Below are 18,229 nucleotides of genomic sequence, written 5' to 3' on the forward strand. Positions count from 1 at the left end.
TTATTTCCAGCTAATTCGTGAACATTCATTATACATAAGCAAAAACATTGCACACCGTTGTCAGACATTCAACAGATGTTTTTCTTAAACAAGAATATTATCTATAAGCATCCATAATATATTGTCAAGTCAGACATTCAGCAGATGTTTGCTTGTTATCTATACAAAGTTATAAATTTTTAAGAAAGGTGCTATTATCCAGCTAACTAAACAAAATTCTTTCACCATAAATCTTACACAAGGTAAAAGGGAGGTAACTTGTTGTATGTCTTTATAGGGGCCCAATTAAGTTTTACGATTTGTTTTTCTTTTCTCTCTCCGGGTCATATTGTCCTTACACTGTTTTTCTTTTAATTAGCCCGAATCATTTTCTCAGTTTATCACACCAAGTGAGATTAATATGTCTGTACTAAAATGCTGGATAACTGTGCCTGTTCTGTTCCTCCTTTGTGGCCTGAAGCTTGAAGGAAGTCATCTCATCTAGAATCTTTTTCTTTCCTTTTTTACTTTGTGCAGGTCAAACAAAATAAATCCATGTCCTTAGTTTGTCCTCAGGAACTTATGTAATAAATGTGATTATTTCTATTTCTAATCGGGAGTCTTTTGTAAACATTTATGTCATATACTACAGAAAGAGAATGATTTACTGTCAGCATGTATTTTAGCAGGAAAGTACTGTGTGTGCTACAGTTTTCTCTTTTTCTGGGTAGCGAGAGATAAGTAGGGTGCTCTGATATCCCTAAAAAAACCCCAAACCAATATTGTTGCTGGTATTGATCTGGCTACAACAAATGAATATAAGAGCAGTTACGTTTTTTAAAAATAATCTTTTTTTTTTTTTTTTGTGGTGTGAAAGAGATTGTTTCTTTTAGCCTGGTTAGCTGTATTAAGTTTCAGCTTCAACTCTAAAGAGAGTAGAATAGTATGTTGAAGTGATGTCTAGAACAGTTTTCAGATTTTTTTCTGGGGTATAGTGAGAGGTTAAACAGCAAATTTTCTCCCTCTACAGTCTGTGTGAGGTAATTTCTGCAAGTGCAAAATTACAGGATATATAAGCATGCTTTCTCAATTCCGTTAATTTCAGTAAAATTTCATTTGTTATCATTGGTCCAAGTCACACAACTGCTTTTAAAAGGGCCTGAAATAGAGTTTAGGAGCCACAGTCAATCAGGAATGTGCTTTAAACTGAACCAAGTCCTTTTCCAATCAATGTTGTTATGATCTGACTAGTGCTGTGTTTATATCGGGCACTCAGAGAAGTTACAGCAGCTGAAGGTTTGAAATCAGCACATGAAACATACGCTTAAGTCTCCTATGAGTGTTCTTTTTTTAAAAAAAATAAAAAGTCTTAGTTACATACTTTAATCTTTTTTGTGGAAATCCACATGAGACTTCAATATGCTTTGAATGTATTTGATTTAGTTAACTATCAAGAGAAGACAAGGAAAGAGGATGGACAAACACCTTTTTCCTTCCGTCCCCTTGGGCTTGTGCATGTTTATTATGTCATGATCATCATGGTCTTCAGGACAATAGAGATTCCCACAGACAGTTCAGCCAGCCATTTTTACACTGATCTTTTGGTGCTAGTAAACATCTGAGCTCTCATGGTAAAAGCTGAGTTTGCTGGCTCACTCAATGAGGTATGTTATTGCACACAGATTTTGTTAGTGCAAAAGCTTTATTAGAGTATTGCAATGTAAAACTCGTGTTTCCAGAGAAATTTGAAGGTTATGACCTCACTGAAATAAATTTGCTTCTCCTGATGTTCATGGTTAGAGTCTTTCTGCAGTGTTGCTTCTCTGGGGGAGAGAGAATTGGAACTGGTAGAGAGGAAAGCCAGAAATCAGACTGATTGATGATCAGACAGAGTGATGAGCTGATGTACAGTCTGGATGAATTGAGAAATACTCTGACAGGAGGTGGAGCTGGGTAGCACAGTGATAAGCTATTGCATTGATGTAACAATATTGATAGTTAGGGAGTACGGATTTAAAGATGATCAGCATTTGTATGAGCCGAATTGTGGGTATTATTAGGCACAGCAAGGGCTAAAATAAAGGTTGTTTGTCTGGTACACTTTATACAAGTACTTTAACCTCTGAGAAGATTTCAGCAATGAGATGCTCCTTTTTTTTTTCCCATTTGAACCATTTTCGTAGGTTCAGTCAGGTGAAACCACTGGAGTCTTAGGGCTATGTCGAGAATTGTACAAACACTAAAGAACATCTGGCTGGATAACTGGAGAGGGGAAATTGCTTGGACTAGAGTAGCTACTGTTTTCCAAGGCCTGGATGAGCACTATTTGTGTGGGTGGCTGTTATCATTAGAAACTTCTTAAGAGGAATTCTGCCTTCCTGAGGGCCGCTATTCCACATTTTCAGGTTCAGATAATCCACAATTTCAGATGTGACCCTCCGCTCAAACAGTTTTAAGATTGTTGGGCAGGAGTTCAAGTGCTTGTTTTGGTATGTCTGACCAGGTCACGTGCACTGTGGTCATGCACTGGCCATGGCCAACACGTGAGACCCTGTGTACTGCACCAGTCCCAGGCAGACAGATGTCTTCTCCTCCGTGTGGTAGCCTGTTTGCATGTTTACATTTTGATGCCTGCAAAATAAATATTCTGTGCTGCAATTGCAAGTTAATCTGTATCAAGTTAATCAAAAAGTTAATCTGTATCTGTCACAATCATTGGTTTAAAAATTTTTTGTATCCTCGGTATGCAGAGTCTTGCTCCTTGGTGTCTTTTTTGGCAGATGACCAGCTTGAGTTCAGTGCTGCGGCCACTTGGTTTACAATTTACTGTGTGGAAATAGTAGTTGGTGTGACTGAGGCTTCTCTGGCTCTGTGAAGTTTGCTACAGCAATGCTGCTATTTGGTATTTTTCTAGAGACTTTACCTCTTTCTAGGTATTTCTGAATGGCTTCCAGGCTTGTAATAGAGTTAGTTGTTCATATCAGTGGGACGAGGAAGGTGAAAAGAACATGTGATCCTGCTTTGGTCAGCCCACAGTTTGGCTTATTTGAGTAATTCAGTTGATAAGAGGAAGTTTATACTGTGGTACTTCATACTGTGAACTAAAAGAGCTCTGTTCAGGGGAGAGGGTGATATCTGGTAAAGAAATGTTTACATGCAGATAATGTGTCATAGCTTTTTGATTTGCTCAGGCATGGACTTGGATGGGAAATGTTAGAGCTGCAGTTTACACTTGGATGAGAATATGTGAACTGAGTACAGTGGACTCATTATGGTCATATCAAAGTAATGATCTGCTGGTTTATCTGTTAGGGGATATTTGAACATTTCCTATCTTCAGCTGCTCTTAAACTTTCCCATAAGAAGTGAATATGCATTAGTTAATGTTCTCAGCTTGGAGACAAAAAAGTAAAGCTCATCAGGAGTGTAGCTGGCAAGGAAAGGAAGGAAGAAGTTAATTTTGATCATGCTCAATCATAGAAGCACAGCTTTCTTAGAGGAATAGCTGAGTGGTCCATGCTCTTTAAAGATAATGACATCTAAAACTTGATGGGCTTGTGTGCGGGATGAGTATCTGCAAAGCTGGGAGGAGGAATCTTGGAAAATAATTTGTGGATGGGAACATGTGAGGTGATACATTTGAGAGGGTGTATGTTTGCAGTCTATTCATTTGCCAGCCTTTCAACTTCCCTGGCCATTCAGCTTTTTATCTAGAAATATCCATCACTTTTCCTTTCTTTTATAGTATCTTGCTGCTTTACACCCTGGACCTTTCTTTGTAATCATTTTTGCCATTTCTCCTTGGTTGTTGTGTTCAAAGTATATGAATTTTTAATTTCAAAAATAGTGGAATAATTTAAAAATCCCCCAGAAATATGTTCTATATAGTAGTGTTTCCTGAACAGTCAATGAAACTGGCTGGTGAGATAAATTAATTCATTCTTTGACCTTACTTTATCTGTTTGTGCATCTTTTTTGCACCAATCTGCAAGGCCTGTCAAAGGATGTGTCTCTCATGCCTTGTTGTGTTTGGGGTTTTTTTTGTTATTGCTTGTTTGTTTTTTTTAAACTGAGGCAAGGGAAGATAATGTTACTTGAATGAAGACAGAAACAGTGCTGTGGAAAAACATCAACAGATCTGGAAATCGGACCTTTGATTATTTCTCTTCTAAAAAAATTTTAATCATGACTGGGAACGTTGCCAGACACTGCAAGAGAATTCTTCTTACTGTTAAATCATTAACTTGATCCTTGGCATGTGTTGGCCTAAGCCAGTGCTCCCAGAAGAGGCCTGGGCAGAGTTCAAGTCTTCAGCGTGTCCTAGGAACTGTTCCATTAGGCAGTTTGCATGCGGTTAACCTTATCTGGAGATTGAGAGATATTTGTATAGTGAATTTAGGCCCCTCTGTGCCAGTTGGCCTTGATATTGGGAATATCTCAACTTCTGTAAATGAACCCTAAATGACCCTAAAGGTCCCAGTAGAATGCTCTACCCAGTAAGGCATTAGGATAGCCACGAAAAAAAAAAAAAAGGCAAAATATCTCAAACTAAAATCATGTTTACAATACAGTCTGCCTAAATTTTCTTTTTGGTGGTGACCTTAACAAATCTCTGAAATTAGGAGGGTTCCTTTTTTTCATTTGATAGGGTTAGTATTCTTAGTCTGTAATACTTCTCAAATAAAACAGTAGTGGTTTCTGTTTTGGTTTAATTGTTTTTAATTTTGAATGCAAATGTCTGACTGTTTAGCTTTAGATCAATGCCACTTCTGCTAGTTTTGGCTAGGATAGAGTTAATTTTCTCCCTAGTAGGTAGTATGTGGCTGTGGTTTGGATTTGTGCTGGAAACAGGGTTGATATCACAGGGATGCTTTTGCTGCTGCTGAGCAGGGCTTCCACAGAGACAAGAGCTTTATGTATTAAAATGTCTGTATCTCAACCCATGAGTTTTCTACCTCTTACTGTTCTGATTGCCTCCCTGACCCCTCCAGGAGAGAGTGAGGAAGTGGCTGTGTGGTGCTTAGTTGCCTGGGGTTGAACCACAACCCACTTAAGAAATGGGGCCATGTTCTCATGGTGGCTCATGAATCACAGAGGCACAAAGAGCTGTCTGGAAGCAGTGAAAAGAAGAGAGTACTGAAGACACTAAACTCTCTTTGTAAAATCATGTCCAGAGAAGGGCAATGGAGCTGGTGAAGGATCTGGAGCACAAGTCTTAAGGAGTAGCTGTGGGAGCTGGAGTTGTTTAGCCTGGAGAAAAGGAGGCTGAGGGCTGACCTTATTGCTCTTTACAACAATCTGAAAGGAGGTCGTAGCCAGGTGGGGTTGGTCTCAACACGATGAGAAGAAATGGCTTCAAGTTGCTCGAGGGGAGGTTTAGGTTAGACATTAGGAAAAAATGCCTTCCAGAACTTGGAATAGGCTGCCCTGCAAAGTGATGGATTCACCACCCTTGGAAGTGTTCAGCAGATGTGTTGATGTGGCACTTGGGGACATGGTTTAGTGGTGGACATGATAGTGCTGGGTTAACACTTGGACTAAATCTTAGAAGTTATTTCCAACGTTAAGCTTCTGTGATACTAAACCATGTGGTATATCCGTATTTTCACGATGCTTTTGTCTCTGAGGAAGTGTTGCATGTATATTTGTAGTGAAACGGGCATGACTAACAGTACCTTAATGTCTTTTTATCCCTTATTGTCTTTTTTTACCTTTTTGCCTTTTTGAAAGTTGGAACAGATACACTGTGGACTGTGGGACGTGTACTTTGTATGCAGGACACGCGTAATGAAAATGTCTTTGATTTTTCATTTGTTTAGGGATTCTAAGGGTCTTGAACAACCATGAGCAACCCATTTGTACAGATTGTGGAGCCGCTGGACCCGAAACAGCCTCTGAAGAAGTTCTTTAATCTGAGCAAATTGGGAGATGTGAGATATGGTACGTTGACAACATAAGGAAAACATTTTGTGTACATTGAACAGAACAGGAACAGGTATTGCCACATTAGATGATATTTGGTCTCTGAAGAGAACTATGAATTCAAAAGATATTTTTTTAAAACAAAATTTGAGGAAAATTTACTTCTATAAATTTAGAACTATAAAAATACTGGCAAGATCACAGTAGTATTTTCTGAAGATACTGTGCACACAGCAATCTTGTTTTTTTCCTGAGTGGATAAGGAGGGCTAGGCAAAACTAAGAGCACAAGTTTTCTAATATACTACTAAACTACTGTGAAAGGCTGGAAAGGATCTAACACTGATATGACTGAATCATTCAGAAAGATAATTCAGCTTTAAAAACAGTGGTGGTTAGAGAATCCTTTCTGAGGAGACTTTTTCTTTAGTTCCTCTGACACTTCACCGATCTTTCATGTGGCACTGGTAAAAATTTTACAGTCTGTACCACTGAGTTAAGAAAGAAGGTACCTACAGCTTAGAGCTGTCTATGTTGCCTGGGTTTGGTCTTTCAAAAAGGAAACAGGTGATTAAGGAAAATTTAGGAAGCAAGAGGCAGAACATTTTCTCTGGATGTCAGCAACAAATATCCATTACAGGCTAAGATAGTGTGTAAGTGAGAAATCAATTAGTGTCAGACTCGGTGTGTGAAAAGCAGAGATGAGTCTTAAGAAGTAGACAAATACACGTATGGCATTACCAATTGATCCATTCAGGGATTGCAAGAGTGATAAAATCCAGATTCTTTAAAGAAAAAAAGATGCAATTCTCACTACCCAGCAGAAAAATGGAATAGCTTAGCAACAGAAGAATGGGGCAGGGAAGGGCAGGAGAATATTTGGAAAAAAACCCAAACCAACAACAGCAACAATAACCTGCCAAAACCCCAAACAAACAGATACCCCTAAAACAAAACAAAAAACGACAGCAAAAGCAACTGAAATTATTCTGAATTACTGTATCCTGAATAGCAGGTTTGTGGGTTTTTTTTAATAATATCAGTAATGAAGTCTCACTGGGATTGACTTCTATGTCTCAGGGCCCCTGTGTAGAAAGTTGGGACAAACTTCTCAAGAGATTTTGAAATATAAATATTCTGAGAGGCAATCAAACATCTATTATTACAGTGGACCAGGGGAGCAAGTCTTGAGTAACTTGTGTTTTTTTAATTCACACCCATTGCTTGTAGTAAGGCTGTCAGTACTGCTCTGATAGCATTTTGTGTCATCTTCTGCATGTCTAATCTGAAATAGATTAACAGATGCACAGTCTAACTTCCATTCAGTTTCATTTTCCATCTCTTGAGAAGAAGAGACTACATAGACCACTAAAGCTGTGCTTTCCAACGTGTCTGGTAGAAAATTATGTTTTTCTAGTGCATTTATATGTCTGTATTCAGTGGCAAAAATGAGAGGAAACTGCAGAAAAACAAGGTGAGCACAGCATGTTTTCCAGGTAGCGTTGCTGTGGAGGGTGGAAAAGCTGTGGAAGAGTCCTTTCAGCAAAGATGTCTATGATCTCACAGGAGCTGAGATGATAAATCTACTCAAAGAATTGAGGGGAAGAGGTCAGTAAGTACTGACCTCCTGACAAAGCCAGAGGCTAGAAAAGGGGATTTGATAATTTGGGATAAAGCCTTGTGAGAATATGGGGTCAGCACTTGAGGAACTGTCTGCCCCAGGCATGGAACTTTGCACTTGCTGACATATGCCTTAAGGTAAAACTGAATTTGTTTCTTGCCTCTTCCCCCTGCAGCACGCCTGCCATTTTCTATTAGAATCCTCTTGGAAGCAGCAATCCGTAACTGTGATGAGTTCCTAGTGAAGAAGGGAGATGTTGAAAATATTCTCAACTGGAAAGAGGTGCAACACAAGAATGTTGAAGTGCCATTTAAGCCTGCAAGAGTTATTCTGCAGGACTTCACGTGAGTTTGATGCTCTCCAAAACTCGGAAGGGGGGCTTTTGAGAGTGCAGCAATGCTCAGCTTGGGGTGGAGGGGTGAGCTGAGGGAAAAAATAACAGTGAGATATTTGGAAAAGCTTTTTTCAAGTTTCCTTGATGTCATGCTACAGACAACATTTGAAGAGGCAGACACTCAGGGTAAAAGCATTGAGTGAAACTCTTCTGGGATGTAGAAATAAATATCTTTACATAACTTCAAAACAGAGGGGAAGAAAATGTGATGGATTGCATCCAAATGCATTTGGATTGCATCCAAATGAGGCAATCCAAAGTTTAGAGATTTTGTTCTTTGAAGGGAAGGGGAGTATTGTATTTTTTGTGTGTGTTTTTTGGTTGTTTGGGTTTTTGTTTGTTTTTGGTTCCCCAGGATCTCTTGCTTTCAATTTTCTACCCTTTTCAGTTCTCATTTATAACCCGCATCATTACTTTCTCTTCCAAGTCAGTATTATTTCAAATATATTTTTATAGACTTCTCTGCTATTAAAAAAATGAATGTCTGTTTTTCCCAGAAGTGCAAACTGAGATTTCTACCTAATGGACTCTGAAAACTGGGACTTGTTATTGCAGTGTGTTTAGCCCCCATGTGTCAGTAATAATCATGTAATAGTCCCTGGTAAATGTGGAAAGTCAATTTTCAGGTTGAGCAATAACTTCTAATTGTTTTTAATACGGCATTTGACTTGCAAGTTGACTGTTCTTTGTACCTTCGTCCTCTGTCTTTATAGAACAGTTTAGTTCATCCATGGTAAGCTCTGTGCTGTTATGCTGCCAGTTGATTTTCTTTCTCAAAAGTAAAGGGTCGTAGCTGTCATACCTTCTGTTTGGCATTTTTGTAGAGGTTATCCAAGTGCTAGAGACCCAGTACAACTCAGCTCCTAAAGACATCAGGAAAAAGGGGCTAAACCTCAACTGAAAGAAGTGCTGATTTCCTGGCTATTTTTCACCTGCTGGCTGTTGTTAACACTTTGAAAAGCTGGAGAACAGAGAAAGCTGAACTTTCAAGTAAACGTTGTTTCCTCTGTTACTGCAATTCTTTCTTGCCCCCTGCTCTCCTGCTGAGTTTTAAAAATTTGCCTAGAAGTCTGCAGGGTAGCTGCATTCCTGAAAAATGGGCTCCTGGACAGGCCTCTGAGGAATCTTTTGAATAAGGCAGCTTTGGCAACTTTCCAAAAGCCATACAATTACATTCAAGTTGTCCTCGTTTAGAATTATCCAATTTCCCTGTTTGGATCATTCTCTAATTATTCGGAGTTCCTCTAAATACTGGAGATGGATGTTGTGTCTCTTCCATTTCAGTTGTATAACATTCATAAACTGGCAAAATAACTCTTCCATTGCTTCCCTCCTACCCCTGCCCTCCCCCAAATTCCCCTAGGTAGCATTACATAGTATTTGCTATTTTCCTTGTAATATGCATATCCTGGGAGGTCAAACTGCTTCACATTGCTGAACAACATCAGTTAATTGTGTTAAGGTTAGGTAATGTGGACCCTTTTTGCTGTTTATTTTTTGTAAATATTCAGGATTTTCAAGGTAAAATTCTGTGGAAATTACAAAGATTTTACTGTTCTTGTTGCATTGTTTCTGATGTATGCTCAAATGGTAATAGCTTCCTTATAGTCAGAGTTGAAAACATAAACTCTTACTGCTTTAGGGTGCTCTTACAGAAATGTAGTGTTTTCAGTGGGTTGCTGACTGATGCCAGATCCTTGAGTGCACATCAGAGAACTCTTTTTGTCTCAGCAACCAGCAAAATCAGATAGGCAGATATATAAGAGGGTTTCCCAAGTTGATTGAAAATACCATGGTAGAAGCTGACAATGTGAGAAGCTGCGAAGCATCAGAAGCTTCATTAAAATAAATACTGAAATGTGTGTGATCTCTTAGGTAAGTCAGGTGTTGAAAGGCCAGAAGTTCTGGTTATTCACTCCTTATTTGCTTATGAATAAACATGCATTGCAAATGGAGGATGAATGAGAGACTCTCAGGTGCATTACTTTGACCTTTTGTACGGTTTACTGATGTCTCTTAGGAAGGAAGGAAGGCAGGCTTAATTTAGGGATTTAAAAATCATTTTGATTGAATGAGACATACAAACATAGACGAAAAGATCTGTTAACCTTTTTCTGAGTTATTTGGAGTTCAAGGGGTTGCTGGATGGTCACAAGATATGTGACAATTCATAAGAATATGAATGTTGGCTTGTAGCTGTTTGAGTGCCATTTGTGATATAAGGTCTTTTGTCAGTCGTAAGTACAAGAATTTGTTAGTAGGAATGCATGGTACATGGTGCACCTTTGTGTTTTCCAGTGATCTGCCAGGACAGTTAAATCCACTTCTGAAAATACAGTTATTCTGTGAAGGTGTTTTACAGTCAAGTCCTTTGTAACTTAGGAAATCTCATGCCCTGCTCTGCCAGTTTCACCTGAAGTGTGGAACATACAGGTTACAGAGAAGGTTCTCCCGTGGCTTGCAAAACTTGGAAGAGATGAACTCTTGCCTTAAAATCAACTAAATAAACATAGCAAAGAATCAAAGAAATAACATTGTTGTTTTCCCTCTCCCCACTTCATTTTTAAACTGGGGAGGAGAGAGGGGAGCAGAGCAAAAGAAGAGAAACCAGTTCAAGGTCCCTAAGGAATGCTGTCTAGGAACAAATTTCCAAATTCTCAGCCGAGCATGTAGAACTGCTTCTGTTACTTGATGAATTTTGAGTTTAGCTTTTTATTTTTGCAGTGCTCAGGTTATAGGTACAGTTCTGTCCCTTTTGCTCTTCTGACTTTGTCTTCCTAAGGGTCCCTTCCACAGAGAAATGATACCAAGACTGAGAATATGGCTGTGGTTTGCTTTGCATATGACAGTAGGTGTCTGTTCTGCATCTCCTGGATCTCAGTTGTGTTTGGTTTGGGTTTGTTTTTCCCCCTCTTTTCCGAACTGTTTCACCATGCTTATTTGTTCTCTGTTTCAGCGGGGTGCCTGCCGTGGTTGACTTTGCTGCGATGCGTGATGCTGTCAAGAAACTTGGCGGGGACCCTGAAAAAATCAATCCTATCTGTCCTGCTGATCTAGTGATAGATCACTCCATCCAGGTTGATTTTAACAGGCAGTAAGGATACAAAATTACTCCTTAGTGGTTGTAAATGAACCGTACTGATCATCAAGGTAGTTCCACTGGTGATATTCTTAGTATTTGTTACTATAACATCTTAGACTTTAAGGAGTATTGAAGTTAGATTGTTTTATCGGTTGCTGTAGTTTAGAGGGGCAAATTTTCTTTTTTCTATGGCAGATAAGATACTGCTTATCTCTTAGCAGTACAAGCCTGGGCTAGTGGAAACTAGAATGTTAATAGAAACAGGCTCAACCCAGACCTGTGATGATTGTAATTTTTCCATAATAATACTGCATTATTAATAGTTGCTCAGAAATAGCTTTTTTTCCACATACACTTTTTTGACCCCATAGGGCTTTTTGGAAAGGACAAACATAAATGTCTCCTTTCTTCTTTACTTCTCTAAGAATAGACCTGAGCTACCATAGGCCCAGCTCTGAGGAGCTGCTTGCTGCTTCAGTGCTTCCAAACAGAAGAGCTTCAGCTACTGCTTATTGTGTCTCCTATAAGCACAGGGCAGGAACATAACACTTTTCAGTCCTCCCCATGCTACAAAGAGACAAAAACTCACTAGCAGTCACTAGACCCACAGTGAAATACAAGACCTCTGCATGGAGGTCCTTCTACACTCCAAGGTACATAAATATGGGCCTACTGAACTGATCTTCCAAACAGATCCTGCAATTACATGTTTTATGATGGTTCCCTTCCATCTTTTTTGTCTGCAGTTACCTTCTTGCTAAAATACACTGTATTTATTGTCCTACAGAGGAAGGAGTTTTGAAACTGGCCACTTAAGTAATAGCATTGCAAAGAAGAAAATTCCTGGGAGGTGGAAGTTAAAGAACATAAGAACCCTTTCTCAGTATTTAGAGGTTTATTTAAAATAAACATACTGAACTTCTGGGCAGAAATATACTGCCTGCTGCTCAGAAGAATTGTCAGTTTTCAAATATAGCTTTCTTCATACTTTTTTTAAGTGTAGACTAGTAAACACAGAAATCCTCATGGTTGCCATTTCATAGTTGAGAGGAGAGAAGAAAGCCAAAGAATTTTTACTTATGTAACTGTCAAAAATCAACTGCCATTGACTTTTTTTCTAGAGGTACTGCTTCTTAATCTTAACCCTAAGGAGTTTAGATACAGATACAAAATGAGAAATAAGCATATGAAGACTGATCTTGGGGCTAATGGATGTTCTAGCACTAATATATTAAAATGGAAAGCTAACCTTTTTTCTTTCTAATTTGCATTACTCTGTTTTTTTAAGATATTTGGGAAACAGTATTTCTTTGTGAACAAGATATGATTATGTCTTTACCATAGGAAAAAATCAACCATTATGATTCTTTTTCTATATTATTTTAATAAAATTCATTTTATGTTATCAGTAGTATCCAGGACTTAATATAGATCATTTTTTGGTAATCACTGTTTTTTGTCACAGCCTCATTTTATTTGTATTAGACTCATGTATATATAGAGAGAACATTGGCTAGCTCTATGCTTCAACTCTTTCTAACTCTGCAGATGTAAATTAGGCAGCTTTTCACTTTTTCAAGTGAAAAGTTTGTTAACTCTGTCTGCTTTGAAACAAGGAGACTTCAGACAGCACCATATCATAGTGATAACCTTTTTTAACAGACATTGCATGGCAGTTGTGTTTGTTGCCTTGCTGATTACTTCTGATTTAAGTGTTGGAAAATTCGTATTTCTCTAACATGTAGTGTTGTTCTTCTCAAGCTACAAGTTTTTCTCAAGCTACAAGTTTAGTGCTAATCTGCATATGTAATATGCAGATTAGCACTTCCATTTGAAGCAGAGTTCAGGTATTAACTCTTAAGATTTCTTAAATTCTTTTCATTGGTTGCCTGCAGTGATATTAAACAGATGTGATTGATCAGCATTCATGTTAGCTAATAAATCTTCTTTTCTTTCAGTATTTGAGTGTATCTGACCAGACATAAATTTCAGTCGAATGCTTTTGATTCTGACAGCTGATTATTTTCACTTGCAGATCTGACAGCTTGCAAAAAAATCAGGACCTGGAATTTGAAAGGAACAAAGAAAGATTTGAATTCTTAAAGGTACTGAAAAAAATAATCTTATTTGTGTGGAAAAAAGTGCAGTGAATGGAAGTTCTTTCAGTGCTCATGTGCATTGAATATTTTTGACTCCTGTTCCTTTTGTTTCAGTGGGGCTCTCGGGCTTTTAAAAACTTGAGGATTATTCCACCAGGCTCTGGGATCATCCACCAAGTGAACCTGGAGTACTTGGCTAGAGTGGTGATGGATCAGGATGGCTACTACTATCCAGACAGCGTGGTGGGCACTGACTCACACACCACCATGATAGATGGCTTGGGAGTGCTTGGCTGGGGTATGTGCAGAAGTGTATTGTGAATATCTCTGAGCTGAATAAGCTGTGTTTTGGGCTCTGGTGAATTGACTCTGGGTGGCCCCCAATCACTCCCTCACTCCTCCTATTAGCAGATGGGGGAAGAGAACTGGAAGGGAAAAAGCAAGATAAAACTGGTGGGTGGAGACAAAGACAATTTAAGTGAAGAGGGGTGAGTGCAGGGAAAGGAAGTGAAAGAAGTGATGCAAGGACAGTCAGTCACCACCTCCCATCAGCACATCAAAGCCAAGCTAGTCCCTGGGCAGTGGGTTCTTTGGAAAGATTGTCCCCACCCCTCACCTCCCAGGTTTTATACCTGGCATGATGTTTTATGGCATGGAGTACCTCATTGTTCAGTTTGGGTCAGGTGTCCTGGCTGTGCCCCCCCCAGTGTCTTGCCCTCCTAATGTCTTGCCCACCCACTTGTTAAGTAGCAGAATGAGAAACAAAATATATTGAGACTGTGTTAGCGCTGCTTAAGCAATACCTCAAACTTTGGTGTGTTGTCAACACTGGTATGGTCGTAAATCTAAAACACAGCACTATATGGGCAGCTTTGAAGAAAAGTTACTAACCCCAAATAAAAGTAACTTGATAAGGTCATTTAAGACTTTTTAAGTAAGCTCCCTGTTCTGGTAACAGCCTCAGATGATTTCTGCTACATGTGTTGTTGGGTTTGTGTTTGGGTTTTTTACATATTTTTTTCTATTCTGCATTTAAATCACAAGGAAGTAGATAAGGAAAATATTAAATAAAGGAAGGGGATTGAAGCATCATTGACCATCCAATTGTTTCTTAGTCACTTGGTTACTTTCAAAGTGTTGATGTATCGAAAAAAGTACTGCAAATACTAATCTCTTAGATTGAAGGTGCTGAAAATTGAATCTGAGAGAGTTAAATGTGGCCAGAGAGGACATTGTGAAAACAGGACTGTGAAGTATGTTCTTATACCAGTACTCTACAGAATACTTGTTACAGGAGTAAATATAAATAAATTATTTGGCTCATAGTGGTAAGCTGCAGTGCTTGAATTATTGAATAAATGAATACCTATGGAATGAAAGTGTTTCCAGTCATCCCACATGGTAGCAAACACATCAGTTGAGCTTTTATTTTCCTGTGATATGGTGATAGAAGCTTATTGAAACAGCTATTGTACAAATACAGAACACATTGCGTTTTTCAAGAGCATTTGCTAGCATTTGTTCACAAATGTGCTTGTGAAGTTCTGAGTACCACATGATATGATGGGACTTTGTGTTTTTAATATCCCACCTATACTATTGTAGCAATATTGGTTGTTTGAGACTTTCTGTCAAGGCTGAAAGAGTTCCTGCGGGCTTAGAATACAGATGTAAACAAGTTCAATTTATTTAAAGCATGAGAGCTTTGGGATTAGACACATCTCTTATGCTGTATTTGATTGTACCATACACAGAGACATAATTTAGATGATGTTGCAGCGCGAATAGCTGCTTGGAAGAATGTGACTCTCAACCTCATTTTTCTCCAGAATTTGAAAAGTAAGGCTGGGCATAGTCTATACCATATGAGCCTAAAGTGCATACTTTTGGATCCAACATTTCTTTCTAGTGGCTAGTAATAGTGAACTTGCTTCATGCTTGCCTGTGGTAGCCAGTCAGTCATGTTTATTAACTTGACTGTTTAAAAAAGATTCAACACCTAGTGAAAGGAGTCACATGATTGGATCTGTCACAGAATTATCTTTTATATTAACATGGGTATATTATTTTGCATAAAATAAATTGGAAATTATTTTTCAGAACCATTCTTAGATTAAGTGGGAAAAAGGATTGGAGTAGTGGTTTGGCATACATAAGCAACTATTACAGGCAGTTTGTTCTAGCTCAGTATTAAGCTAAACAAAAGGTAGAAGAAGGTTTGAAAGCAGAAGATAAACGTAAGAGGGACTTTCTATGGGCAGAAAAGTTATATATCTGCTTAATGCTAAATTGCTAGTAAACATCATGGGTTTATTAGATTGCATATGACTATGGCATCTTGATTAAATTAGCAAAATTAGGTAGTAGCTTGAATTACATTCCTCTAGTAGTGAAGGTATGCTTACACAAAGGTTCCCACCTGCACATGGCCAAACCCTGTTGAAGCTTAATAGACATAAGGGAAGATATTTCTGTCTTAACAAGTATCTTTTCTGTTAGTATTCTTTAGTAATCTTCCTTTCCTTCCAAATAACTTTTGAGTTTTTGTTTGGTGACCAACATTCATGGTCTGCATACGTTTCACTCACAGCACATCATGTTCAGTGGTTCTTGGTTAGTGCATTGCACACTTAAACATTAAATAAAACTTTTACATCTGCTATTATAAAAGCGAAGCATCTTAGAGTAAGTTACTTAGATTTACCTAATATCCTATCTAATGATTTGGGAATAAGAATGAAAGTATGAAACAAAAAAAAATTTAGAAGCCCAGCATTGCAGAAACTGCCCCTTAGCAGAGGACTAAGGCTGTCTGCTTTTTCTCCTCTTTTCGCCTTAAACAGAATACTCATCAAGCAACTGATGTCATATGTTTATCTTTGACACATTACTATCTTTCTGAATAGTTGCACTGTATACTCCTGTTGCATGCAGGTGTGGGTGGCATTGAAGCAGAAGCAGTGATGTTGGGGCAGCCGATCAGCATGGTGCTTCCTGAGGTGGTTGGCTATAAGCTGGTAGGAAACCCTCAGCCACTGGTAACATCCACTGACATTGTGCTCACCATTACCAAGGTAAATTACCAAGGTTTGATGTTTTTCTGTTACTGCTAAGAGCTATGCATGCTCTGTAGGACAGAGCCATTGTACTGCAGGCTTAAGAACCCTGTGTGTGCTTCCATGTAGTAATTTTGGACTTTTTTAAACCTCTGTCACTCTATGTGGGTTGGAATGAGCTGTGCGAGGACAATTCACTAGGCAAATCTGTTTTCCAGAAGCCCAACAAAACGTATGTTGGGATATTTTGGAATTCAGTAATGTTTTTGAACAATAGTGCTTTCTCCTCTGCCTCAAAAGAAACACCTTGACTTGTTTTTGAAGTCCCCACTTAAAATAAGGCAATGTAAACCCCCCACAAAACAGACAGTAAGCACTCCAGTCTGATTTCTTTGATGTGCAGGTGTTTGACTCGTCATATGTTCGTAGTACGTTTGTTCACTCTCTGCATTGTCACTGAATTAAGAGTATTACTGGGTCAGCACTGATGCTGGAGGTCAGAAATCTGGTACACAAGTTCATCATGGGATGCTGTCTCTAGAGAGACCTCCAAATGGGGAAAGCCAACATTTTTTTATTATTTCATCCAGATGTGTGTGTGTTCAATTCAATTCATGTACTTGTGCAGTTGGTTCTCCCTGTTTCCTCATCTTCCTGGGTTTGCTGGCTGAACATTCCCCACACAGTTCTCCTCTTCTTAGAACATGATGTTGACAAAAATATGGTTGTTATAAAATAGAGTCTAATTTAAATGAGAGGAAGAGCAAGTTTTAGAAGGAATACATCCTGATGTTGTACCTTATTATTGGAACTTTACACCCCTGTGTTCTCATCTTCATAATTTAGTTTACCAAAAGCGTCCTGGTTTCAAATGGCTATAGAAACCTTCATAAGAGGTTGCTCTGAAGCAGAAATCTGGATTTCATAACAGACATGCTCAGCTTGTTTGACACATAACAATGACAGGCACTGTATTTTTATAACAGCACCTTCGCCAAGTTGGAGTCGTGGGTAAATTCGTGGAGTTTTTTGGCCCTGGTGTCGCCCAGCTGTCAATTGCTGACCGAGCCACCATTGCCAATATGTGTCCAGAGTATGGAGCAACAGCTGCCTATTTCCCAGTGGATGATATTAGCATTGGGTACCTGATACAGACTGGTGAGTGTGAGAAGAGACCACAAGTTAAAGGTGTATTTGAAAGCAGGCCTCTAGGTCTATATGGTGTAGTCAGCAGTGGGATTGAATCAGGTGGAGCCTTTTGAGCTTCAGTTCATTTTTTATTGATATTTCCATATTGAGGCTGTGTCTTGCTCCATGTTTAGGAAGAGCTGAGTGTTAGACTGTTTGGCAGCTAAATGCCTGCTTAGCCCTGCCTGAACTTGGCTTGTCCAGATGACAGAAGTACGAACCTAAGATTTTGTTCTGCAAAAGTCACTAAGTCTGCTCAATTTGTTTTCAGTGAATCTCTAATATTTTTTTTGAAAGAGCCTATGTACAGTGTGAACAGTGAAATAGCTTGTTATGCATTTTTTCTTGTTCTGTCAGATGGTAGTTCCTCTGTTACATTTGCATTTTGTTTTTGCTATATCTGGCTTTCATCTTAGGACGTGACAAAGAGAAGGTTATGTGCACAAAAAAGTATCTTGAAGCTGTGGGTATGCTAAGAGATTTCAAGAACTCCTCTCAGGATCCAGACTTCACACAGGTTAGAAACTACTCTGCCTTCTGACTCCTTGCTTTATGCCCTGTCCTATTTCATTGTGACAATTGTATGTTTTTCACAGAAAGTAAGAAATAGTCAAGGGACTCCTTATCCTTTGGTTTGGTTCTCAGAGCTGTCTTATCTTAAGGCCCAGTGGAATCAGCTAGTTCTTCAGCTGTGAAAACTTGGGCATAGGTATAGAATGGCTCTCAACTGACCTCAAGCTGGTGCAGATTCTGCAGTTTGTTCCAGGTAGTTTTGAGAAGTCCTGTCCAGACTCAAATGTACCTGTGAAAATAATGTGGATGTTATCTGTGTAAGCCTTGTTACAGTTTTACCCTTGTTCTGTTCAGCAAGTTTACTTTGTGAATCAGG

At 38.8% G+C, this 18,229-nt stretch overlaps 1 protein-coding gene across 2 annotated transcripts in view; it reads left to right on the top strand.

The window, feature by feature from the left end:
* ACO1 (aconitase 1) overlaps positions 1 to 18,229 on the top strand; it is a 36,365-nt gene that overhangs the window by 5,791 nt on the left and 12,345 nt on the right. For both annotated transcript variants that reach the window (XM_032675052.1, XM_032675053.1), the window contains exons 2-9: positions 5,799 to 5,919; positions 7,697 to 7,865; positions 10,872 to 11,009; positions 13,033 to 13,102; positions 13,211 to 13,394; positions 16,031 to 16,170; positions 17,139 to 17,310; positions 17,757 to 17,857. In XM_032675052.1, the coding sequence (XP_032530943.1) occupies positions 5,823 to 5,919; positions 7,697 to 7,865; positions 10,872 to 11,009; positions 13,033 to 13,102; positions 13,211 to 13,394; positions 16,031 to 16,170; positions 17,139 to 17,310; positions 17,757 to 17,857 (1,071 nt within the window). In that variant the 5' untranslated portion in view covers positions 5,799 to 5,822. The remainder of the gene's footprint in view (positions 1 to 5,798; positions 5,920 to 7,696; positions 7,866 to 10,871; positions 11,010 to 13,032; positions 13,103 to 13,210; positions 13,395 to 16,030; positions 16,171 to 17,138; positions 17,311 to 17,756; positions 17,858 to 18,229) is intronic.

This window comes from Chiroxiphia lanceolata, chromosome Z (genome assembly GCF_009829145.1).
Source record: "Chiroxiphia lanceolata isolate bChiLan1 chromosome Z, bChiLan1.pri, whole genome shotgun sequence".
In the NCBI taxonomy this organism is placed as follows: Eukaryota; Metazoa; Chordata; class Aves; order Passeriformes; family Pipridae; genus Chiroxiphia; species Chiroxiphia lanceolata.